This window comes from Gopherus flavomarginatus, chromosome 10, assembly GCF_025201925.1.
Source record: "Gopherus flavomarginatus isolate rGopFla2 chromosome 10, rGopFla2.mat.asm, whole genome shotgun sequence".
NCBI lineage: Eukaryota > Metazoa > Chordata > Testudines > Testudinidae > Gopherus > Gopherus flavomarginatus.
Window position 1 is genome coordinate 39,557,443 of NC_066626.1, and position 12,247 is coordinate 39,569,689.

General features: G+C 43.1%; 1 protein-coding gene across 3 annotated transcripts in view; it reads left to right on the forward strand.

Moving 5' to 3' along the window:
- Positions 1-2,754: 2,754 nt before the first annotated feature.
- The window catches only part of LNPK (lunapark, ER junction formation factor), an 88,487-nt gene continuing 78,994 nt past the window's right edge, over positions 2,755-12,247 (forward strand). For all 3 annotated transcript variants that reach the window (XM_050969046.1, XM_050969048.1, XM_050969047.1), the window contains exons 1-2: positions 2,755-2,857; positions 9,110-9,199. In XM_050969046.1, the coding sequence (XP_050825003.1) occupies positions 9,173-9,199 (27 nt within the window). In that variant the 5' untranslated portion in view covers positions 2,755-2,857; positions 9,110-9,172. The remainder of the gene's footprint in view (positions 2,858-9,109; positions 9,200-12,247) is intronic.

A 12,247-nucleotide genomic window follows, 5' to 3' on the forward strand; every position in this document is an offset into this window, starting at 1 on the left:
CTCAATGTATTTAGCTTAACAAGAAGGTTAAGGGGTGAATTAATCACAGTTTATAAGTACCTTAACTAGGGAACAAATATTTGATAGTGGGCTCTTCAGACAAAGGTATAATAAGATCCAATGGCTGGAAGTTGAAGCTAGACAAATTCAGACTAGAACTAGGGCATGAATATTTAACAGTAAAGGTAACTAACCATTGGAACAATTTACAAACTGTCATGGAGGATTCTCCATCACTGGAATTTTAAAATCAAGACAGGATGATTTTGTAAAGAGACACAGTCTAATTCAAAAGGAATTATTCTGGGAATTTTTTATGGCCTGTGTTACGCAGGAGGCCAGATCAGATGATCACAATAATCCTGCATCCGGCCTTGGAATCCATGGCCCCATCAACCTCAGGTAGAATTGTAGAGTCCTCTAGTCATTTTCTCTGAAAAAAGATAGATTGGTTGGAAGGCAGCACAGAGTGGAATTGGATTGCATAGCAAAATTGACTGACAGATCCATAGTGATTCTACTCCATGCCCCAAGGAAACATCCACTATACTCCAGGATCAAACAGTTCACAAAGAAAGAAGAGGAAGGATGAAAAGTAGATGTTAAAACATGCTCTGGATTGTTGGGCGTAAAATCAAAGCAGACCTATTTTGATGTGCTTCCCACTACCCTGTTAACAAGGCTGCTATTTTAGATACTGCAGATGGAAACGAGTACAACTAGGGTAATACCCTGGTACTGGAAGGACTTCTTCCTCCGACAAAGCTGTAAGAGCCTTGGAGACTATCATTATTCCCGAGCATTTTGGCTCTGAAGAGATGCTACCCCTCTGAATTGGAGATTCTTTTCATGAGCCTGAACATCAGATGAAAAAAAAAGCCTGATGACTTGAAGCAAGACTAACAACTGAAATAACTGACCCCACTGCCCAATATTTTGGAAGCATTGTAAGTGACTTATAAGACAACTGGGTACTACACATCCTATAGCAACCTGCTCCTTTGATGTCATTTTCTGTTCCTCTGGGAAGAGATAAAATTAAAATATCACCAGCTCCCTAAGCTGGAATTGGTATCTAACCATAACTGCTTTGTAGTTGGCAGAATGCTTGAGAAATAGTACTCCCTCTCCAAAAGGTCACCCTGTTTGTGATCCTCGTCTGCCGAGTAAGCACAGCCCATATTACTTTTTCATCCTTTCATTAGCTGCTGCCATTTCCAGTGAACCAGGAGTGGGAAGAGGCTGGAATCCCTGCCATAGCGACTGATATAGCAGTGAAAAAGCAAATCCCAGAGTCCAGGTCCCAACTCCAAGAATACCCTGCCTCTAGCCCCGGGACATTTAGGGGCTATTACCAAAATTATCTTAAATCTTTCAGCAGCTGTGAGGGAGAGAGGTGGTTTCTTGGGTAAGTAGGTACTAAAGGACATAGGGATTTCTGGCTCAAAATCAATTACTAGAATTACAACCACAAGAAAATGCCGCCTCTGAAAAGCATCTATTATATTTGCCAACAATTAGTGCACATACATATTGCACTAGTCAAAGCTTCTGCATGATTTTTCATGAATAGCTCCCAATTAGAGACAGAGTAACAATTCACTCCAGAGATATATTAGCAACTCCTTAACAATACTTGCACTAATATAATTTACATCTTCAAAGTTTTGTGCAAGCATTAGATAATGTCAGTTGACTGCCTACAAACCCCAACTTCCTCTCTCCATGTGCTGGTCATTTTTCCCATTGATTGCTGTGAGCTTCTCTTCTCTGGCCTCACTGCATCTCTGTCCACCCTGGTCAAGTCTGTTCAAAATGCTGTTTTTGAAGTCATCTCCGTCTCCTCCCATGTCAATCCCTCCTCCATCACCAGATCAAATTCAAGCTTCAGTCTCACCTAAAAGGCTTTACCTAAAAAGTCCCTATTTACATCTCTGCTGTGCACTTCTCCTTTTCTTCCCCTTGTTCTTCTCATTCATCTCTTTCCTGACCTTTTCTCTCTTTATATATATATATGTTCCTATCTCTCTCATTGGCCCCATACCTAGAACGTTCCCCATGTCCATACACTCCACAAACCTTTGCTCCCCCTGCATGACCTCAGCAAGCTATTCCTCTTTCTTAATTTTGCTCAGTCACAACCCCCTCAATCTGCCTCTCCTGAATTATCTTGTCTCTTTTCTTCTTCTTCAGACGTGCTCTCTGGCCTCAAACGTATCTGCCCGGGAAGTGCAGGTGCCGAGCGCTTTACAGCTGTTTCATTAGATGGGCAGGGCAGGGCGCGGAAATCTGGATGCGAGCGCCACCCACGAACGTGCACTGTATTTACTCTCAGGCAAAGGCCTATAAACACGAGCACGCGTGGATCACGCAGCGCCCAGCCGCGACGCGTGGACCCTGCCTTCCTTAACAAGCAGCGCCCCGAACTCCTTAGACACTCGCGCATGCTCAGAAAAGCGGGAGCGAACGAGAAACACCTCAACCCCCCTTGCCCGGCCCCTTTCCGAGGCCAGGGGAGTGCGGGAGCCCCGGGCTTGCAGCGAGAGAGCCGCCACCTCCCCGCGCCGAGTGCGCCCCCGCTCTCCCATCCTCTGCCCGCCCCTGCGAGCGGTCGAGGCTCCCGCACCCCCACGACAGCCGTTGGCACAGCAACAACGGCGCCGCCCGCAGTTCCCAGCTCCGCGGCGCTCCCCTCTCACGTGATCCGGGCTCGGGGGGCGGGGAGGGGAGGGAAGGGAGCGGCGATTGGCTGCGCGCGGTGTTTGATGGGAGAGCAGCTGGGCTGTCTGCGGCCCCGTCAGCGGCGGCGGGAGGCTGCGGAGGCGGCAGTAGGATGCGCGGGGCAGGCCGACGGCAGGTACGGGGGGTCGGCTCGGCTCGGCTCGGCTCGGCTCGGGTACCCAGCGTATCCCGCGGCTCTGCGCTGGCCGGCTGGGGGCGGTTCCGCAGGCGGCCCTGGTGCTGGGGGTTGGGTGCCCTCCTTGGCCCGTTCCTGGGTCCTGGCCGCCCTGCCCCGCGGGAGGGGGCGGCGCTCAGCTCAGCAGCTGGAGTTTCCCCCGCAACCGGCTGGACAGGGGCCCCTCTCCCTGGCGCGCAGCCTTGCGCCCTGCAGGAGCTGGGCAAGGGGGCGGGTCTTGTCCTGTTTAGGGGAACTAGTTGCTAGTGCAGCTCCCAGGGCACGGGGGGCGACCTGGGAGACTGAAGGAGGAGGACAGGAGAGCTACAGCTTGTCACAGCAGCTTGTTCTCCATGCGCCAGCACACGGGAATTGTGCCATGGGGGGTGGCCCCGGGAAAGCCTCCATGGTTTTATTCCTGCTCCTGTAAAGTAGGGAGCAGGTGGCACAGTGTTATGGGAGCATGTTTCATAATTGATTTGCAGACAAAAAGTAGTTGTGAGTAGCTTACTTTAGTTTCCACTACAACTATCTCAGTACAGGTAGCCTCACTGCAGCTTTGGTGTCTCTTGGCTAGTCTGTTTTCATGGGCAGCTGTAGAAAAATAGACTGAAAAAAGGTGCGTAACCAAACCACTCATTAATTCATCATCATAGACTTTAAGGTCATAAGGGACCATTATGATCACCTAGTCTGACCTGCACAATGCAGGCCACAGAATCTCAGCCACCCACTCTTGTATCAAATGTGTCTGAGCCATTGAAGTCCTCAAATTGTGGTTTAAAGACTTCAAGGTGCAGAGAACCTTCCAGCAAGTGACCCGTGCCCCATGCAGCAGAGGAAGGCAAAAAATCTCCAGAGCTGCTGCCAATCTGCCCTGGAGGAAAATTCCTTCCTGACCCCAAATATGGTGATCAGCTAATCCCTGAGCATTTGGGCAAGACTCGCCAGCGGGACACCCAGGAAAGAATTCTCTTTAGTAACTCAGATCCCATCCCATCACAAACCATTGGGCATATTTACTGCTAGTAGGCAAAGACGAATTAATTGCCAAAATTAGGCTATCCCATCATACCATCCCCTCCATAAACTTATCAAGCTTAGTCTTGAAGCCAGATATGTCTTTTGCCCCCTCTGCTCCCCTTGGAAGGCTGTTCCAGAACTTCACTCCTCTGATGGTTAGAAACCTTTGTCTAATTTCAAGTCTAAACTTCCTGATAGCCAGTTTATATCCACTTGTTTTTATGTCCACATTGGTACTGAGCTTAAATAATTCCTCTCCCTCCCTGGTATTTATTCCTGTGATATATTTATAGAGAGCAATCATATCTCCCCTCAGCCTTCTTTTAGTTAGGCTAAACAAGCCAAGCTCTTTGCGTCTCCTTTCTTATGACAGGTTTTCCATTCCTGGATCATCCTAGTAGCCTTCTCTGAACCTATTCCAGTTTGAATTCATCTTTCTTAAACATGGGAGACCAGAACTGCACACAGTGTTCCAGATGAGGTCTCACCAGTGCCTTGTATAATGGTACTAACACCTCCTTATCTTTGCTGGAAATTCCTCTCCTGATGCATCCTAGAACTGCATTAGCTGTTTTAATGGCCATATGACATTGGTGGCTTGTAGTCATCCTGTGATCAACCAATACTCCAAGGTCCTTCTCCTCTGTTACTTCCAACTGATGCCTCCCAAGCTTATAACAGTAGTTCTTGTTATTAATCCCTAAATGCATGACCTTGTACTTTTCACTATTAAATTTCATCATATTACTATTACTCCAGTTTACAAAGTCATCCAGGTCTTCCTGCATGATATCCTGGTCCTTCTCTGTATTGGCAGCACCTTCCAGCTTTGTGTCATCCACAGACTTCATTAGCACATTCCCGCTTTTTGGGCCAAGGTCAATAATAAAAAGATTAAATAAGATTGGTCCCAAAACCGATCCCTGAGGAACTCCACTAGTAACCTCCGTCCAGCCTGACAATTCACCTTTCATCAAATGCATAGTCTACTAAGGACCATTTTGCCAACCAGAGTGACCATGGTTGATGGTGTTGCATCAGACAGTGAAGTTCCCAGATCTGTCTCAATACTGTGAATCCAGTAAACTCCTTAACTGCTCTCTTTGAAGTCCAATTTGATACTAAATCTGTAAAATCTTATTTTAAAAAACTTAACACCATCAGATATTTCCAATGACATTTAAAAAACTAACCAATAAAAAGATTTTTATCAGATGTTCCTACACAGGGTTTGCATCCGAAACACTGGAGCTTATGCTAATCTATAAGAACCTGAAATTTGAGGGGGGGGGAACAACTAAACTGTTTTTATAGTACTTGAAGATTTTTTTTAAAAAAAAGCTGGAATAAATACCAAATCATATTCTGTGATTCTAATTACAAAGCATATTGCGGCTTTTTAGTCAAGGCTAAGAGGATTATGTTTTGTTAGTCAATGGTGTCTTTTAAAAGATTTTTTTTGGATTTAGAGAATGGAATCAACTCAAAATGGGCTTCCACTTTTTTCATTTGTGGTTGTTGCATTGGCAATTAATTGTCAAGAGAAAGCATCAATGAATTATGGGCAAAAATGGTTTTCTGGTGAAAATTGCAAACAAAACTGTATATATCTACTATTGGAGGGGAAAAAAAAATCCTTGCAATCATCTAATAGAATCTCTTGCATACAGTTTTGTAAACTCTCAACAGTCATCCCTTTATATATTATCTGAATTGAGGTGACTTTAAATCTTGAATATTGTGCATAAACGTTTCAGGTTGCAAAATTAAAGGATCTAAACTTGATTTTTGAGATCACCTGCATTTTACAAAACACTTATTATAGCAGTCTGGAGAAACCTGAAGCTGAAAATAGAGGACTTTCTATATCTTTTTTTTTTTTTTATACCATTTTTTTCTCGGAGGGCTGTTGGAGGGTCTGATGCTTTTGTCATCTTTGCTTTAAGGTTAGCATTCTATTAGAGTTCTAAAGTAAGACAAAATGCTCATATTTTATTCTTACCTGAAGAAAGCACTCTGTGTACGTGCACAATTCTTGAAACAAATTTAGCAGAACACCAAATTAAGCATGCGGATATTCCTCTGATTTTTGCTATTAGTTTTTCCTACAGTTGTTTCATATGGGTGGGACTTCCTGCTCAGTAACTGACTGGTCAGCTTCCCTTTTTAAAAAAAAGAAGCAAGCTTAACCTGAAACTTTCTCTTCTGCCTCATTCAGCCCTTTAATTTTCCCAACCATTCAGTTTTCACATCAATTTTCTTGAGTACTATAAAGTAATGTATGGAAGCTAGTTTATCGGGTTTAAGGGATACTGTCAACATATTTTTTATCTCAATTTGGGAATTTACTTTCAAATGTTTCCACATAACTTTTATCTTTAAGGTTTGGACACTTAAATTATTGCTTTGCAGCATTGGGGTAGCAAATACTGCATGCACATGGTAACACAGTTGCATTTTCAGTAATATGTGATGATGATTATGGAAGTAGGTTCTATCACAGCACTGACCATCACTCAGAGTGAAAAGGGAAAGTCTACTTGGGCTGGTGGAGACAGAGAGAGGCAGAAATAAGCTGTAGCTTGCTATTGACCAGGGCATGAGAAGGAAGCAGGTTTAGGGAAGGGGAAGTTTTGTCATGGTGAATATTAGGAAGTTAATGGTGTTTGTGTGAAGTAGAGTGAGCAAAACCCTTGGATATTGTATTTATGGAGGAGCTGGAGGAAATCTGTCCTGTGGTGGTTTGTGAAAGAGCTGCAGAAGAAAGATATGGGGGAAGAAGAGTGGTACTGGAAGGGCTGGCAGATAATGTACTTCATGTGCAAACCAAAACAATGGGGAATGCTTAATCTTTTAAATATAATACATGGCCTATAAATAAGGAGTGGTAAATTGCTTGCTTCCCTGATTTAGCTGTTCATATCAGATATAATTCTTTTAAAAGTGTCTGATTTTTCAGAACAGTACATGTAAAGCAAGTCCTAGTTCTAGTCCATATGAACATGTGTCCATACCCGCGTTCTGGCAAGCCTGCTTTCTTTCTCAGATATTTGCCAAATAAGTTTCCAAATAGACAAGTGATACTAATAATGCTAAGTTAAATATATACTAAGATTGTCTGTGTCTTTTTAAAGAATGCAAACTGTCTGGTGAGTAATTAGACATATCGTAGCTTAGCCCTTCTTATATGATTTTGCAACAAAACAGCATCTCTTTTTAGAAGTGTTCAAGAGCAAAGTGTCTGCTCAGAATGGTCCAAATATATAATACATATTTGGCGTACACAGCCTTGTATGTGACTGCCAAGTAGATGTTATATAAGCTTGAATGCTAAAAAGTTTTTTGTTAAAAACAAATATATTCTTCTTTCATTGTGGACTCTAGTAGTAGTGGCTGTTCACAGGGTAAATCTAAGGGACCCAGAAAGTAATTGTGCTTTTCCTTGTCTGCAGCTCACCCTCTTGATTAATCATTTGGCAGCAGCAAAGTTGATCTGTCCATCTGTTCTTTGCATTAATTTGGCAGTAGTTAAAATACTGATTTTTCTTAGCATCTTTAAGGATTGTTTTCAGAAACATAAGACTTAACTGCATTCTCATAGTTCTGGCTTTGATGGAAATTTTTGGTTTTCTTAAATGGTGAAGAGGTACTTAGCCACAGCAGTATTAGCTGTAGTTAGTGCTATGTGTACTGTGTTGTTACCTTGTTCTGACAACCTCTTAAACTTTTTGAGAAGAAATCTGGATCTGCATGGAGTTTCTGTATCTTTAATTTGGCCAAAGATAATTAGTAATAGTAATTTAATACCTCTGCTAAAATGAAGGAATATTTCTCTTAGAGACAGTGTCATTTCAATTTCCTGAGTTCAAAACACTTGATACAAACCCTTGTTTTGAGGTTTGGATTATTACCAGGGATCCTAGTTTTCTGTGATTATCCTCCCCCAAATTCTCTGATTAAAAAAGCCCCATACAAATCTGTATTTTTCCACAATTAAAGTGAAATGCTGAATTTTGGTTTCCTTAGCCATGATATAGATAGGTCTATATGTTGAACACAATGTTTTATTGATAGACTGTAGAACCCCATTTATTTGAGCCTCCATTATCTGCCTCTCTGTGTTAACTGAACCATAGGTGCTCAAGCCCCCTTCACTGTCAGCCCTGGGTGGCTGGTGGTTCCGTTAACACAGAGAGCTGGATAATGGAGGCTCAGATAAATGGGGTTTTACTATATGTAATGTTTGTTTTTTACAAAATGTAGAAACTAAAGATTCTCTGTAAAAATGCATATTCCATGTTTTTCCATGGCAAAGGAATTTCTAGAATCCCTAGTTGTTACAAACAGGAATTTGTAACTTATTCATAGATAAAAATTCTAAATTGAGGGACTAAAATGGTAACAAAATATATAATCTTTATCTGTAAATTCTGTCTGAACCCATTTCAGCAAGATCATGGCTGAAGGTTGTTGGTTTATGATTGCTGTTCATTGGTCTCTGAAGTAATTTGGTGGTTATTCCGTTTTTCAATGAAGCATCCATATAGTAAAAACTACATTACGATTTTTGCTGATTGGAATCCTTGTCAGTCTTGGCAGACAGCTGGACCTGGAGACTGATCATTAGAAGTATTAAAGGGCAATTGCACTGCTGCTGGCTGGATTGTATATCTTTTGAGCACAAAGAGAGGCCAATCTGACACTTCACAAGAATATTCAATTCACATTAAATTTGAATTTGACAAATTAGATATTTTTTTAATGTGGTCTGAATTTTACATAATCTTCAGTTGGAATTAATTTAGGGCTTATTTAATTGTAATTAAATTATATAGCACTTAAATAATTCTCATTTGCTAAATTATAACTTTTGTAGCACTTAAATGAAGACAAGGGCTTGGGTCTCTGACTACTAGTTATTTTGTATTTCACTTGTAGATAGATATCTCCAAAGCAAAACATAAACTTGCCCACAATCTTGGTAAGCTAATTAGTAGAATGACTTAACAATACAAAGAGGTTCTAAAACTGGTGGCTGGAGTGCAGGATAGTGTGAAGAATTTGGAGATGATAGACACCTGTATGCAGTGTTGTTTAATTTATATTCTAGAATGCAATTTTGAAATATCACCTTAAGCATCTTAAAATATACTTTTGGCGTATTCTTAAACAGTAATGCTTTACTTCCAGCTGTGAATTCCATCAGAAGATTGTTCTAAGCAACCAAAACAACTTATTTCCACAAATAAAAAAATGGGTGGATTAGTGTCCCGATGGCGGGTAAGTAAATCTTATTACAATATAAAAATCTTTAAGGATAGTTCAGAAGACTGAAATACTTTGATATGGTTTAGAGTAGAATTCTGTGTTCATGGTACTTTAGTCAAAAAACTGTTCTGAATCTGAAATTGCTAGTAATTAATCTATGTGCTGATTGAAAACCAATAACCAAATAAACATTGGTTATGCTACCCAAATGGAAAACTGCATAGCTGCATAGGCCTGGGTTCAGAATCCACTTAGGGCATGTCCTTACTAATAGACTGTTTTTGTCTTACTTAACTTTTACTGCTTTCTTTGTCCTGCCTTTGGACCTTGCTTTGAATTTGTAACTATTGGAAATGTGGTGAAGATGGCTGTTTCTTCAGGGATTCCTTCAGACATCCTTTTCTAGATCTAAATAATCACTTAACACTGGATCAGGACAGATGTAGCAGTACATAAGCCTTTTAACCTAGGTACTAATGGATAAATCAGAGAGAGTATCAACCTTTATCTGTCAAGAGACTTACATGTATGTACTAGTATGAGAGTGCCTACCCAATATTTAAAAATAGAAGTGAGTCTCCCTTCCTTCCCAGTCTGCAGGAAAACTAGTGTCTTAGTTTACACATTTGTTGTTGGGATGTGTGAGGAACTTATGACAAAGTAAGGCCAAATACATGAATAGTGAAGTCTGGTCATTCTTGCCCTTGCAGGAGTAGGTTCCATAGTATAGGTCCTTCTTGGTTTTTTGGCATATCTAAGAGTGAAAGCTTCCTTTACAGAGCACTTGTAAGCTGCAAACTATTTAAAGCTAATCTAAATTCACTGTATATTTTTCAAATGTGTTGCATGCCCAAAGAATGTCTTGAGTTTTTAACCAAATAATACCGCATAAATCTAGTCCTCTAAAGATTTAACCTGTCAGATTTGTATTATGGATGTTTCACCAGGCCCTTAAAGGTAAAATATAACTTTCCTGCTCATGTTGTGCCATTTGGCTGCCACCTCTACTTGAGTTTGAGGGGGATCCAAACAAGATAATGAACAGGTTGAGATGTTCTTTTCTCAAAACTCAGTGTTTTGGAAGATGGAATCTATTCCTGAAAGGAATCCTCCTGGGAGAGAAAAATTGTCTGTCTGTTTGCTAGTAATTTTTATTTAAAACAAATACACACAGGCAGCAATGTTCACATGACTTTTTTGTTGGAATGTGAGGTTGGTCTCTGCTATTCACATCTCCTCCCTTGTTTCATTCATCTCTTCATTAATAATTTCCTTTCCTTCCTTCCTCTCCTCTCCTCTCATTTATTCCATATTCTACATTCATAATTGCCTCCCATCGTACACAGGTGTTCTGCCTTTCACATATACACTCTCTCTCTTTCTCAATCTTCATCTTAAGTCTTGTCTACTTCCCTCCTTATTGCCACTGTGTATTTACACCAGATCACTAGCACTGGAAGTGGGTAGAGGAGAGGTGAGTCCCAGAGAACAATGAAGGGCAGCTCTCCTGCACAGCAGAGTTCTTAATTTGTAATGAAGAAGTTGCTGGGTCTCAAGCAATTGGGTGCTGGAGCTTAATCAATTTTTTTTTATTTCATAACTGACGCAGCAAGCTAAGTTTCCTCTAAGTTGCATGGCAGTGCAGCTGCCTATTTAGCGCCGCTCAGGCACTCAGGGCTGCGGCAGGGAGAGGTGCCTCTTCTCAAGCCCTGGACCTGCCAAGAGACCCCTCCCCAGCCCAGCCGCAGACCTGCTGCAGCTGGGGGACAAGTGTTACTCCCCCAGCCCCGCGCCAGCCCAGTCCTGGACCTGCTGCGGCTGGGGGACAGGCACCCGTCCCCCAGCCTGCCCCGAACTTGCTGTGGCCGGGGGACAGGTACCCAGACCCAATCTGGCACTGAACCTGGTGCAGCCAGGGGACAGGTGCCCTTCCACAGCCTGCCCTGAACCTGTCGCGACCAGGGGAAAGGCACCTCTCTCCCCTACCCCAGGTGGTGCTGTGGGGAGAGAGCTGGGGCGGAGTCCTCTCTCCTCACTGTAGCCCAGGGGAGACACACTGCACTCCAAACTCCTCATCTTCGCCCCACCCCAGATCCCGCACCCCCAGCCGGAGCCCTCACCCCTCTGCATCCCAACCCTCTGCTCCTGCCGTGAGCCCCTCAACTCCGGCCCCACCCCAGAGCCTGCACCCTCAGCTAGCTGGAGCCCTCACTCCCCCCCAACCCTTTTCCCTAGTCCTGAGTCCTCTCCCACAGTCCGAGCCCCTTGGCCCCACCTTGCCACATGAATTTTATTATGTGCACCAATTTGGAGGTGATGTATCACACACCGCCTCCATATTGGCGCATGTAACAAAATTCATTTCGCACATAGGTGGGAAAAATTAGAGGGAACGCTGGCAGCAAGCCCAGAGGTGTCGGGGCTATGAACTGCTAAGCCTGGAGGTGCCAGGGATCAGCCCTGGAAAGTCCTGGCACAAATTAAATACTGAAGCAGATTCTTCTAAGGCAGTGTTCCTCAAACTGTGTGGTTTGGAACCCCAAAGTGGGTCTCAAACCCATTTTAATGGGGTTGCCAGAGCTGGTGTTAGACTTACTGGGGCCCAGGGCTGAAGCCCAAGCTCCACCACCTGGAGCAAAAGCCGAAGCCCGAGAGCTTCAGCCTTGGGTGGCAGGGCCCAGGATTACAGGCCTTTGTCCTACCTCATCCCCCTGAGCGGTGGTGCTTGGGCTTTGGCCCTCCCAACCGGGGCAGCTGGGCTTGGATGGGCTCAGGCTTCGATTCTCTGTCCCGGGGTCCTGTAGTAATTTTTGTAGTCAAAAGTAGGCTGCGGTGCAATGAAGTTTGAGACCCCTGTTCTAATGGCATGTCTACACTACAGACTTAAGTCGACCTATGTTAGGTCGATTTCTAGCATGCACATCCTTGTTAGTGTGTGGCTTAGGAGAGGAGCCTTTCTGAGCAGCTAATGTCAGTAAGAAATGCGCATGGAAAGTGGATAACTAGTCAATTAAAATGAGTAGGTTTTCGATACTACAACATAGAAGTACACTTCATTTT